Source organism: Euprymna scolopes, chromosome 30, assembly GCF_053919585.1.
Source record: "Euprymna scolopes isolate OS-2025 chromosome 30, ASM5391958v1, whole genome shotgun sequence".
Taxonomy (NCBI): Eukaryota; Metazoa; Mollusca; class Cephalopoda; order Sepiida; family Sepiolidae; genus Euprymna; species Euprymna scolopes.
In genome coordinates this window covers 71,858,309-71,873,308 of record NC_136511.1, presented here as the reverse complement: position 1 = coordinate 71,873,308, position 15,000 = coordinate 71,858,309, and the positions used below count along the sequence as shown (strand labels likewise).

General features: G+C 34.6%; 1 protein-coding gene across 1 annotated transcript in view; it reads left to right on the top strand.

Moving 5' to 3' along the window:
* LOC145254835 (LIM/homeobox protein Lhx9-like) overlaps positions 1–15,000 on the top strand; it is a 142,279-nt gene that overhangs the window by 121,723 nt on the left and 5,556 nt on the right. Inside the window, exons 2-3 of the mRNA XM_080113673.1 lie at positions 2,233–2,951; positions 5,512–5,849. Coding sequence (XP_079969799.1) covers positions 2,233–2,951; positions 5,512–5,849 — 1,057 coding nt within the window. The remainder of the gene's footprint in view (positions 1–2,232; positions 2,952–5,511; positions 5,850–15,000) is intronic.

The window sequence follows — 15,000 nt, the reverse complement described above, 5'->3', positions numbered from 1 at the left end:
GGGCCACTGCTCATCAAGGCTTAAATTACACTCGCGAACATACCATCATTCGTCAGGTGAATATATAGGCAAACACCTTGAGAATTGCATGCCATAGTTGGATCGAGGCTGAAATTGTTTACTTAATGAGACGTTTTGTCAATAATTTGTGAAGATTGGCTTTGAAGACGACCATGTTGTAGCCAACTGGAAAGCAGCTTGATAGTTTTGTGTTCCATAAACGGACATTTCTTAAAAAGAAACTCTTAACTAATCATATGAAGCTCATTCTAAAAGTAATGCATCCTGGCTTTTAACTCATAAAGTTGACGAGCTACGAAGACGCAATAGGTGCCATTAAAACAAGTGAACCTGATTTTTTATCTAGTCACCACAATTAGCAGTGCACCTTTGGGTGTTGCAATGCATGGGCGTCTGGAGCGTGCTTTGTCACTTGACACCTTGCCGCTACTCTGAAATCGAGGAACCTATCTCATTACTGAAATTCTTTTGGGCAAAGTTTTTATTTTATTTTTTTTTTTAAGCAATATTCCTCTTGGACCGCCTCTCAAGTTCTCAGACTTTTCACCTTTACGATCATCTAGCTTAACTTTCAAAACTCTTTGTTTTTTTTTGTTTTGTTTTTGTTTTTAAATAGTGAACCATTAATATTTAAAAATGTGTATCATAATACCCCATATGAATTAGACTCGGTAACATTCTTTTTAATTTTTTTTAATTTTGTCTAGATTTCTACAACTGATTTAAGGTATTTTTGCAATGTTGAATCAGAAAATCGCACCCGTTTCTCTCTAGCAGGCCAGGTTTTGTTATAAGTTGATTTTAAAAAAAAATCAAATCTTGCGACAAAATCGATTGCATTTTTTGTGGCATTACGAGGCGACTTTCGTCAACACATATCATCCTAAATATAATTCAAAAAGAAAAAAATATATTTCGATTACCTGATAGGAAAATCGATTACTGTAAACTGAATGGTCGATATTGATAAAAGTAAGTACATGTAAATTGCATGCTGCTTCACCATTGTTTAAACTTCAGGGTTTGAATTTCCTTTTCTTCAAACTCCTGAAATGCTTAGCGACAGGAAGGTCTCCACAGATTCCAACAGTATTCAGCAACCACGACTGAATCCTTGCGACTCTGATACCTGATCCGCATCTCTTTTAAGTCCTTATGGAATCTCTAACCTCTGCTTGTCACTCGTTGAGCTCAGCTTCTCAGGAAACCGATCCATATATAAGTGGTGCATTTTGACGCTCATATTGCAATCCAGATTTCTTTAAGCAATTAACTCGTTTTTGATAAGTTACTCGTAGTTTCTGGCCTGATTATTACAAAGAAAGTTCTTTGCGACCAGAACAAATGCGTCCACACTTCCAGTTCCACTTTGTTAGTTGTATTTTCGTCGGATCTAAGGACCGTCAAAGATGCCAGCTTTCAATTTCTCCATGGTCAATCCTGGAAAAGTCTGGTACAAGTAAGTGACGCTGCCTATCCTTGTCCAGAACCTTGGTGAACTGCTTGATTAAGGCGAGCTTGATGCGCAGTGGTAGGGAGAATATTCTGTTTCTGTCGACGAGAAGGTCGTTGATGACGTTCCTTTCTTTGCAAGGCACCAATTTCTCTCACACAGGCCAGATTTTGATGCATCCTGAGCACCAATTCTTTGAAGATTTAAAGATTGTGGATCCCTTTTCGATATAATTACCTTGTACTATCGGACCTAGTTTCTGTATGTTATTAAAATAATAATTTCCAATAAAAACATTGCATTTTACCAACACTGACCTATTATAAAATGCTACATATATGTGGACAAAACCAATGTGATTTTTAGATTCAGCGAATCAGATTCGTCCTTAATCAGCTGAAAAAAAAAACGCGGCAACAAATTTGTTGTTAGCTATTTACAAACATTAATTTGGCTAAGTTCTGCTTTTGAAAAGTTTCATTTTCTGTTCGCGCATGTGTGCACGTTTTTTTCTACTAGCATATTTAATTTGAATTAAATGTTTCGTTTTCTAAATTTAAACGAAGAGTTCGTAAGGTGTTAAGCGTCGTGTATCACTGGACCATGTTGAAAAATAAATCAACAACAATCTTTCATCTCTTTAGGTTTAAGATGCTTAAAACTGTTCAAGTATCGCTCGTACTTTACCCAGACTAACCGATTAATGAATAAATTTTAGCTTATAAAACAATAATGCTCTATGTTTTTTTTCTTGCCAGAAAGCCAAATCTTCCGAGATAGACCAGCACTTACCTCTTATGGAAGTGAAGCAGTCGAATTCCCCATCCAACACACCAGAGTGGTCTTATTCCTTTGAAGTTGAACAACCGTGCCGTACTAGCAATTACAGTGGTGGTTTTATTGTCCATTTACAAGGGAACAACGGTCTGAACATGGGTCCTGGCGCCGTCGGCCTCTCTGAGATGACATCACCGGACGTTGTTGGAGTTGCACATCCTGGAGGTATGGAACCGCGCATGAGTCGCGGGCCATCTGGTATGATCGGTACGGGGCCTCACCAACCACACCACCAAGGCATCAACGGAAACAACAACAGTAACGGTAGTAATAGTAGTAGCAACAGCAGCAATCATCATCATCACCACCATCATCATCACCACCTCAGCAACGGTACGACCAATGTGACCAGCAATGGGAACAGCGCAAATCACCATCATCATAATCAGCCGTCACAGCAAAATACCCTTCATCAGCAACAACAACAACATCCGAATTCAGTGCTTACACAAGATGATCACAAGCCGTTCATCTGTGCCGGATGCGGGGATCTCATCACAGAGCGATATTACCTCAACGTCGCAAATAACGCGTGGCATTTTAATTGTTTGAAATGCTACGAGTGCAAGTCGACGCTCGACACCGAGCGGTCGTGTTACGAACGCATGGGAAACTATTACTGCCGAGACGATTATCAGAGGTAAGTCAAATATATATATTTTTTAATCACCTTCTCATACGCATATGTTTATACTAAAATACGGTTTTAAGACTTAATATTACTCATAGGATAATAAAATAACTTTTCATTTAATTGTTCTTGGTGTATTTTTTTTATGATAGTTCGAGATAAATCTCTTCATCAAATAAAGTGAGGAAAATAAAATTGAAATAAACAAATGGAGGAATAAAGCGAAAATATGAAGACCAAAGAGACCATAAAATCAACCAAAATAACGAATATCTTCCTAACACACCAAAAATGAGATGGAGAATTAAGTTTTAAAAGTGAAAAGTTGAACGTTTTAAGGTTGTTTTTTTTCCCAAAATATAATTTAATAAAAAGGGATTTAAAAATGTGTTATCTTTAAACTTTCGATCGTAAGAACTATGAATATTAATCCACGAACATTCTGTTCTGCTGTTTGGATCGAAAAATAAGCAATTCAAGCAAAGGTCGAAACCGTAAGCGGGTGCTCTGAGATAGTTTACTGTCACACTTGTAGATGGCCATGCACTATTATTTTTCTGCAATATTTAGCGCGTCTATCTTGAAAACTAAAACGGAGAAAAAAAAAAGCAAAATAAATCGGAGGTCTTTTGAAAGAAATGCGGGTCAGCGAAATGTGAGCGGGAAGTGTTCTTCATCTAGAACCTTTTTTTCTTTCTTTTGCCGATTCGAAAGACACAAGCAAACCGAAGAGAAACACAAGAAGTGCCCACGTGCAAGACTTTTCCTTCCTTCCTTAGATACTTAACACTTCCGCCAAAAACACGACACCGGCTCCTCACAATTCTTTGTTTTTTTATTATTATTTTTCTTTCGTATGTCTGTTATTTTTTTCTTTTGTTCTTGCTTAAGTTTTATGTTTCAATATCGCGCATCATTTTCCTTTGAAAAAGAAAAAAAAAAAGAAAAAAAAAGGAAACACACCCATATATCCATCCATATACATATATCATATGTCGAAACGAAAAATTAAGTTACTTATGTAGTTTACATACCGTGCTACTTTTAAATAATATTTTTAAGTTAAATAAAATTTTTACGTATCAGTTCTTTATGAGATTGTAAGATGAAAATACAACATAGTTTTTAAAATGTCTTTCGCTATATAAATACTGGTTTTCTAAATAGTAACGTTATTATTTCAGGGCAGTCCGTACCGTATTTTGTAGAAGTACCAAATTTTATTTCGAAATGTACAATACGAGAAATAACGTTAACATAAAAAGTCCACACATTTGTAGGTTTTAAGCTCTTTGATCTTGATGCATAGTCGGCGTTTCCAATGACGGGTTGCGAACCACCGTACAATGCTGCTTCAAGCTCGTAACAGTTTGTTAAATATTTTATTTTTTATATTTTAATTTCTATAATGTTCACGTTATAAATAAAATCTCAAATGAAAGCACTTTCTTTTGGATGTATCGGATGAGATAATTGATAGGATTTGATATGCATATAAACATTGCAACAATGAAGTGAAGCAAGTGAGTTCGATTAAGAAGTCGAGATATATCACGGCAAATATCAATTATAATTAACTGAAATTAATCTTAAAGACTACTCCCCTCCCCAAAATGCATCAATCAATCGTGAATTGTCAAGGAGGATGGAAAGACTAAAATGGGAGAGTACTTACCCCAGACAACCATTAGAAAAAATACAGAGAATACAACGATCTTGAGGTTGCTTATTGACAACAAAATCGGAAGGGTAACCAATGGTCGATACCTTCGAGAAATCAATGGTAAGCTGCGTTTGCGATAATGCAAACCATTTGCACTGCCTATCAAAAGAGATGAAGGGTACTATAGATCTGGAGAGACTCGTTATTAAACTCCGCAAAACACAACCGGAGCAATAAATGACGTTGGCCAATGTAACTACTACTACTACTACTACTACTACTACTACTACTAATAATAATAATAATAATAATAATAATAACACTAAGCCAGACAAACTGCTGCAAAAGCAAAACATGAAACACATCAAGAACACTGCAACCGTATAGCTATAAGTTATCTAACACAACCCCAACCCCATGGCCACATCACTGCCCCTACCAAAGAGCGAGACCAAAATAACCAAGAAGAGACAAGGAGGAAGGAAAGGCCAATGAACTAACCAGACCTTAGCCGAATAAGTGCGAAGAGAACTGAGACCTTGGGGAGGCTTATTGCCACTCAAATCCCAGTGAAGATCAATAGCTGCTGCCAACGAGAAATCAATGGCAAACAGCTGTTGCGATAATGCAAATTTATTTGCAAATGTTATCGAAAAAGGTGGAGACTTCTGGAAACATGGGGAGACTTGTTGTCACTCAGCTTCCAGGGAACACCACAGGCTGTTTTCAGGGAAAGATCTCTGATGAGCTGTGTGAAAGCTCCTTGTTAGCCAATAATAATAATAATAATAATAATAATAATAATAATAATAATAATAATAATAATAATAATAATAATAAAAATAGTAAATTACGGATAAAATGTGTTAAAACAATGAGTTAATTCATATTTATATTTCCTTGTAGATTATTTAGCACACAGCGTTGCGCACGTTGCAATATGGGAATCCAATCGACAGATCTGGTGATGCGTGCCAGGAATCACGTCTACCATTTGACCTGTTTCACATGTTTCACGTGCAACAAGGCCCTCCAAGCGGGCGACACGTTCGGACTGCGCGAACACCTAGTCTACTGCCAGGTTCATTATGAGAACTCGTACCACGCCGAGTACATTGCTCTGTCGCCCGACATGAATGCAGGACAAATGCCCTACTACAACGGTGTCGGCACATTACAAAAAGGTCGACCAAGAAAACGGAGAAGCCCAAATATCAGCTCTGATGAGTTTGCACAGAATATAGGTAAGTGCATTTATTTTATTCTTTTCTTCCTGTTTCTCCTTATTTTTACGTAACAAGAGTGTTCTCCAATTATTCAAATTCATACATACTGTCATCAGAACCAGCTGGTGGATTTTTTTTGTAGTCGCAGTGGTAAGGTAGCAGTTGAGGTTTCATTATTACATTTACCTTTCTTATATGGACCTACTAGTATGTTGGCCGGCGTTGCCCCGTCATAAAATACGTTTACATATCATATTTTACCATACATTACGACCATGTAATCCTTAAAGCTATCTATCTTGAAAATGCTGGTGTGAAACCTGGCATAGTTATGTGGAATAAGTCTGAGAGATTTGCAACCTTGGTTGAAGTGAGTGTCCCTAATGATGGAGGTCTGAACAGAGCTGAAAGGGAGAAACGGGCCAAATATTAAGGTCTCATGTATGATATGAAAAGAAACTGGAATTTTAGAGAGACATCAATCATACCAGTTATTATAGGTGCCACAGGGCTTATGAAGAAGAACCTGATGTCCTACCTAACTAATATTCTTGGTGACCCAAGTGCAAAAGAGATCCAGACAATTGCACTTAAGGGAACAGCGAGGATACTAAAAAGAGCTCGCGGTTGGTTTTAATAAAAAACAAGACAATCATGGCAACTGGTTTGGCTGCCCCATACCCAGCGTTACAGTCTTCAAACGAAGAAAATTTAAAAATAAATAAATAAACTGAGACATTTTCATGCGAATATAATGTTTTTATTTTTTTTAATACAATCCACTTCTTGTAAGTTAAAAAAAAGAACAACAAAATTACTCGAGTTCAGAACGAAACTAAAACCTAAAGACAGTGAGTCTAGTACGATAACCATTAGGTCGGTTTGACACTTAAGTTTTCAAATTATACTTATTCTTCACATAAGTAATCTGTAATGCGAATTATTCATGCATGAACATTCGTGGAACAGTTAGCAAATAGAAAAAAAAAACAAAAAACGAACACCCACGTAGCAATTGTTACATTTTCACAACTTAACAGATCGTTTTTTTCCGGATTAAAACGGACCTAAAAGTTTTCTACGTGCCTTAATATTCTATATACAAAATTTCAATAATGCAGATCCTAAACCCGTTGAGTGTATAGGTTGAGAAGAGTCCTGACATTCACCCATTCTCACTGTTATAGATATATAGATTTATTTTTTCTCAAAAACCGGTTTTATCAACATTACATAAAAAGCCCACATTTCTAATGTTTTAATTATTCTTGAAAGTATACGGGCCCTTTCAGTCTTCGCAGAATAGGAATACCTACAAAATGTGTGAAATTCTTGTGGCAAGAGTAGAGTTGCGCAATCTCAACCACACCTCTACTGAGCTGGCACTATTTCAATTCCAGTTACAAGTACATATATATATATATATATATATATATATGTATGCATATGCATATATGTATATGTATATGTATATGTGTATATATGCATATATATATGTATATATATATATCTATATATTTATATATATATATATATATATATATATATATAAGTACATGGATGACGTTTTGAGAATACCAAGTGCTGCATGTTCTCTTCGCTTCTTTATATTACCACGCTAAATCGATATTTGAAAAGATAAAGAAATGTAAGCATCATTTACTTTGCCAAAATGATTAGTTTTTGTATAAATTAACCCGAAAAAACATAGACGGGTCTCATTGCTATTGTGTATATATATATATATATATATATATATATATATATATATATATATATATATATATATATATATATATATATATATATATTATATTTTTTTGTTTTGTGAGATGTTTGGAGTGAATTCAATTATATATAGGAAAATGCATTTTTACGTAAATGCGAGTTGGGAATAATTTTCCCTTTAACCAATTTTAGTATCCCCAAAGTAGGGAGTGGCATATGTATAATTTTAAAAATAGAATTATCCACTGACACATGTTTTGTTGTGTACGACTCACTAGATTCAGGACCCCTGATGAATCGTAGACAACGAAACACGTGTCAGTGGATAATTATAATTTAAAAATTATTATATATATATATATATATATATATATATAATAAGAGAGAGAGAGAGAGAGAGAGAGAGATGAAAAAGGAAGAGACCAAGTTTAGGTTCATCAACGTGTCGTTTTTATTGTAAGACTTCTTCTGGGTGAATAATTAAATACAGACGAAACGTTGATGGACATATAAGGGTTTTGTTCGTGTTTTTTTATCTATCTCGTCGAAATATACTTTCCATTATTCGCATCATCATATCTTTAAAAGCTAAAATTATTCTATAACCTAAGAAAAGATGATTGACAAAACTTTAAAAATTAACGCAGTCCAACGTATTATGTATATTTGCGCATGCATAGAATAGCACTGTGAGTCGACTTACGCCTGTCAAGTTACAATTTTCAGTTTTGCTCCTTAGCAGCTATTATTATTAAATAAAATCAAATTAAACTTGTTTCACAGGTCCGAATCACTTATATGTAATATGTCAAGTCTCTAGTCGCAAAATTGACAAAGTAGTTTAGTAGAGACCGTTTCGCACGCAACATAGAGACAGGGTCATTATATATGCATATGGGTATGTTTAAATGCGGTGCATAGTTCAGTAATTGGAAAAATGAAAATACCAAATAAAAAAACAAACACACACAAAAGGACACGGCCAAAACGAAAGGATGGGGCAAGTACTTTTTACAGTCTCTCTATAAAAAATCTACCACAAATCAAGTAATTATCCAATCAATAGGATATTTTCACAGATTATTAAGTGAAGAATGAGCTTTATAAGGATGTATTTTTTCTTTTCATATTTATGCATAATTTATTTTTGCACACAACCCTCCCCCTTCTTTATTTTTGGGTACAAATATGGTTGCAATAAAAAGCAAAATATATTGTATTGTAGGAAAAAAACGAGCCAAAAAAAAAAAAAAAAATCCCGCACGTATCAGATTTTAAAGTTGAAAATACGAATTTTGAATGTGTTTAATATTTCGTCTCTGGTGTTGCGAAGTCTTAAATTCGTTGAATATTTTAATAATAATTATTATCTTTCAGATATCAAAAATAAATATATTTCTTATAGTAATTAAATTAATTAATACTTTCTTTTAGTGAGCCCAATATTGAGTCGAAATATTGGCCAATATTGAACCCCAAAAAATACTTAATAATTTCTCTTAGAGGGCCCAATATTTTTAATATAGCATTAAATAGGTAATGCTTTGAAGAATCGACATAAGAAAAGAAACAATCGATAAATAACTGCGCATTTTACCAAAAATACGACAGTATATATATATATATATATATATATATATATATATATACAATATATATATATATACAATATATATATATATATATATATATATATATATATATATATATAATTTTTTTTTGAGGGTAAACAGTTACATATGGTCGCTACAAACAGCCATCTATATATAGAATCGAATGGTTCAGGGTCGCCTGGCGAAGTCTTATTGACTGAAACCAATGGCTGTTTGTAGTGACCATATGTAACTGTTTAGCCTCGACAAAAAAATAGTTTGCTCTAATTATAGAGCACTATCTAATAACCTCGTTGTATTCATTATATATATATATATATATATATATATATATATATATATATATATATATATATATATATATATATATATAAATGCACACTTATCTTCACCGACATCTGTATGCCTTTGCGAGTTTATATCGAATTTGTAGTCGGTGCAGTGTTTTTTAACGTTGCTTGCTATGTGTTGGGTAATAGACTCGTTGCGCAGCGGGGTTAACAATCTCAAATTTATGGATGCGGAACTGGATACTATATAAATAGGAGGGCGAGTGTTTATAGTGTCAATATTCTGTCGTCAGGTTTCATCGCTGGCTTCCCGCTCGCTTCATCAACTGTCATCGTTATTTGCTTGGATATGAGCGAAGCTTTCGACTCTGCCCCTTCCTGCTGCTGGATCCCTCCCTCTCTCTCTCCCTCCCTCTCCTTCTCTTTCTCTCTCTCTCTCACACACACACATGTATTTGAATGTGTTTGTTTTCGAGTGTTTTGGTGTTTAAAGTGTGTTAGTGTAATCGTTTGTCTTATATATATATATATATATATATATATATATATATATATATATATATATATATATATATATACATATATATATATATATAAACTCACTAAACGCTTGCTGACACCAGGATACTTCTTTCTCTCTTTCATTCCCTCTTGCGCCTTCATCGCATTTCTCTTTTTGAAAGATATGTTAGTGATGGGATGATTCAAATATTTACACGGTCTTTATATAATTACCTATGCCAATTCCAAAATAGTTTGAACATATATCATCTTTTAGGTGAGGGAGAAATTAGCAGAAAATCCTCATTTATTTTACGTATAATTATAATTGCCTTAATTTTTCTTTTTTGTATTGTATTCATAACTTTATTAAATTTTCATTTCGCCGTCGACGGAAATCGGATACTAGTATACGTTTCGCTTATTCTGATTGAACCAGTCCCAGAAGGAACTGTTTTAGGTGATCCACGAGGCGCAATTTCGTGTCGCACACACTTCAGATGTCACCATTAACTGCGGTAAAACTATTATGGGGAGGACCGCCTTGTCCCCTACCCACCAAGCGAGTTTATTCTGGGTGTATCTCCTTCAAATATTAAACGTGTCTCCAGATACCAACCTGAAAATTTCTTCAATTCGGCGTGGTACATGCAACGCCTATAGTAGAAGTAGCAGCAGTAGTAGTAGTAGCAGTAGTAGTAGTAGTAGTAGTAGTAGTAGTAGTAGTCATTATAATAGTACATTTATTACTATACGCTAATAATTTGATTAGTAATATAGAGACCAGTGGATTCAAACGATGAAAGTTATCTAACCAGTTCAGATAAAATAATCATCGCAATCTTATCACCAGTCAATTATCTGATCTTACTTTTATATTTTAAAATTCCCCCTTCACACACACACACACACACACACACACACACACACACACACACAACACACACACACACACACACGCACATATATATATGAATGGAAATGTATAAAAAAAGAATATGAAAAGTATAAAAGCGTATAACTTTTCTTTAATCGTTTTCTATTGGTGACGTGCAGGAATACAAAAGAATATTATGAAAAAAATATATATATTTACAAGTATATGATCTTCAACCGATCCTTCACTCTTCATCGGTGTAGTGAAAGTGATGAGCATACACGGAGAAAGGGAGAAAGGAAAAGGAAGGAGGAGGAGGAGGAGGAGGACAAGAAGAAGATATAGCCAATGAGAAGGTGCCCCGTCAAGTTTAAATGTATACACATATAAGTACGCATATACACACCTGCACACGGTACATATACACATATAAACGAAAAATAAAAGAATTAAACAGTAAATATATATATATATATATGATATATTAAAGTATATAGATATATATGTTATAGATATGATATATATGCAAATATATTATTTAATTGTGAATTCGGTATATATATATATATATATATATATATATATATATATATCAAGCTTACGTACAAAATGCTCTACACGCACCCCCCCCACACACACACACATATATATATATATATTTATATATATATATATATATAAATATCTAGCGCCTTTTAAGAATACTTAAGGATGGTCACTGTTATGGAAATATAAAGAAGGATGCAGTCAAGTAGCTTTTTTGACACCATTACGCATTCTGCTAGTTCGAACACTCTTGACTGTCTAATGTTTGCGCCTGAATTATGCGTTTATTAGTTATTAATTCCCTTTGTATGCCTTGCGGCTCCAAGGTAAATGCTTAGCAAATGATATCAAATGTTTTCGTGGCAAGGTTCGAATCTGCCGACCGGCAGGAATTTTCAGAGAAATTGTCACCTAGTTATAAGCATGTAACATTATTAGTGTATGTCGCTTTTAAAGAGTAATTATTATTTACTTGTGTATGTATATATATATATATATATATATATATATATATATATATATATGAGGAGGGTCACTAGTCTCCCTGAAGGATTAAAAACAAGGCCTTCCAAAGGGCGAATGACCCTTTTTCGGGGTCAACGGCCAACTAGCACCGTGTGTCTTTGTGTGTATGTATGTGTGTGTTGGGGTGGAGAGGGCTTCCGTAAGCCGTGGTGAAGGCAACCTTTCTAGGAGAAGCAAATCTCTGATTAAAAAAAAAAACATAAGACGGGAGACTAGTACCCGCATTAAGCTGGTCTGTAGTTTGACTTGTTACTGGCTATCTTGCTCTTACTTGTTGCTGGATCTCAGCATTTTGAACCGAGAGAGAGAGAGAGAGAGAGAGAGAGAGAGAGTGAGATTTAGCCGTCGTACAAAGCTAAGACTCTGTAACATCATCTGTGTATAGATACTCCCTCAGGCATTTGTCTATTAAAATGGTCATTTGTCTATTAAACTGATCCTGTGGCGATGGAAGTCATTTTGAGCTCATGGACTTGTAGTATCTGAGGGAGTGGCATTCGTCTGACAAGACATTGCAAATATATATATCTATATATAAACTTCAATTCATGTATATCCTGAATCGGTATTGATACAATATATTTAGTTCAGTAGCAAAGAGAAATCCTGGTCCCCATTTCTGGCTAACTACAAGTCCAATGCGATCAAGTACTTGTTGTTCCGTCTGTTTAATTGCGCCAAATTTACCCAATCTACAACACTAATGATCATTACCTTACTACCTTAAGTTCATTAAATCTTATCCACGTTTTTTCTTGTTTCTTAAAATGCCACTTTTCATATCGTATATCATTAATAAGTAATACAACATATTTTTTATTCGTGTGTGTGTGTGTGTGTGTGTGCGTGCGTGTGTGTGTGTGTGTGCTCGTCCCTCCAACTAGTTTAAAGTGTTATTTCTCTCAGCGCCAGCATTTGATTCGAGTCGGTCTTTTTAATTTCGAAACGACGGCCCAATTCACCCGCAACGCACTCTGACACACGCTGGTTCGATTTCATTACCACGGCGGACACTTCCAAACGACGAACAAGCGACGCGTCGACCGGCATCGTTGTCATCTTCTTGGAAGAGATATCCCTTGAGGTTTTGAAAACCTCTCCGCCTTATGCAGCTGATTTATCCCACATTAGTTTTTCATTCGTTTTTATAGGTTTCTTTTACAATCGCAATTTCATCGTTAAAAGTCCAGATTGATGGAACCTTCTAATCGTAGACGCTAATAGCATATAAAATAAAAGACTCATGTTTTTAATTGACATATTTCCGTTGGGCTATCGCACTTAGCTTTTTGGCCTCCTGACAAAAGGAGGATAAACCTGTAAATTCACCCTTGTCTCTTCATCCGTTCGTCTGTCCGCACTTTTCTCAATAACTACGCCCTGGATTTTTAAAAATTTTGCACAAACATTAAACCTGATATGATTAAAGACGTAACAGATCCGATTTTCCAGGAAAACCCCGGTTGATCCCCCCAATGGTGCCTTTAGCGTTAAAATGGCAAAAATTGACACTTTTGTGCTTATTAAAAAAAAATTGATGCCTTCGATTTTTATAAAACTTTCTGAAAAGTTGTAACTAACTGATTTCTATATAATTTTGTTTGTCTATACTTCGCAATAACTCTTTGGTGTGCCCCACGGGCTCTTTTAGGGCTAATAAAAACAGTCCATTTTTGGGACTATTTTACCATATGTGTCCAAAATTTTCGATGTATGTCTATTTAGCAGTTTTGCATGGTGCTGAACTCAAATTTAAATATGTTAAGGCCTTGGATACTTTTGGGGCTAAATGGGGGGGTGAACCAAATGATGAACTTAGTCATTTTTTTTTGCATGATGCAGAACTCAAATTTACATATGTTAAGGCCTAAATCTGTCACGCTGCATTTTAAAATATTTTGTTTTGCCTATCTCAGTTGAACGTTAAAATATAATTAGTTGGTCGACCACACTTAATCAAAAACATGTATCTTTACAGTTGTTTGATAAGCTTAGGTCTAAAATATTTTTTTGTTGTCGATCTGTCATGAATTAGTTTTCAAATGACATTACATTCGTATAATGCGCCTATTTGTTTCTAAATACACATAGATTCGAAAAAGTTGTCAAAAAAAAACAAATATATAACAAATAAATGTATAAAAGGCAAGATAAGTAACTTTTCTACCTAACTGGATATATTTTTCGTGTTTTTATTCAAAGTAACATGTTTATTCAGCTCGAAAAGCATACAGTGTTTACCGATGTATTGGAAAATTAAAAATGGCGCCCGACCCGCTATTTAACACGGTAAGTTCAGGAAAAGATGTTATAAATAATAAACTAGAAAAAATATTGTTAGAAATTCTCTCATTATATGTGACCGTGACATAAGTTGACATATATTCGGTGTTTTTTTAATAGTATTTTGTCTAGTTTATTATTTATAACATCTTTTCCCAAACTTACCATGTTAAAGGCGCCATTTTGAATTTTCCAATGCATCGTAAACATTGCATATTTTTCGAGCTGAATAAACATGTTACTTTGAATAAAAACACAAAAAATATATCCAGTTAGGTAGAAAAGTAACTTATCTTACCTTTGATAATATTTATTTGTTATATGTTTGTTTTTGACAACTTTTTTGAATGTATGTGTACAGTAATACAAACCCCAGGTTTGTCTTTCCTGATTTAATTTGAAATCTGATTTCTATCGTTTAAACTAAGACTCGACGCATCTTTAAAACACCAGTTTATTTCAATGCCGTTTCCAATAAATTAGGCTATTGTCGCTGTCGCCGGTGCTAGACGACTGACGTTCGCCTCCTTTTCCCTGTAGGGGAGAAGGCGGTGGAATATGGCGTGGTAACGTAGGGGTCAAACATATGATCGGTTGTTATAGCTTTCTTTTGTGAGGTCAGATGTTGAGGTTACCCATACCATATGGACATCTTTTTTTTTTTACAATATAAAGATAACGAAATTAGATTCAAAGTTAATTGGAGGAGGACATATGATAAATGTCTTAGTTAAAAGCCCGGTAGAAACGCATCGGAAGAGAACGAATAAGACCTATCAGTTACTATATCATGTATAACAGATGCA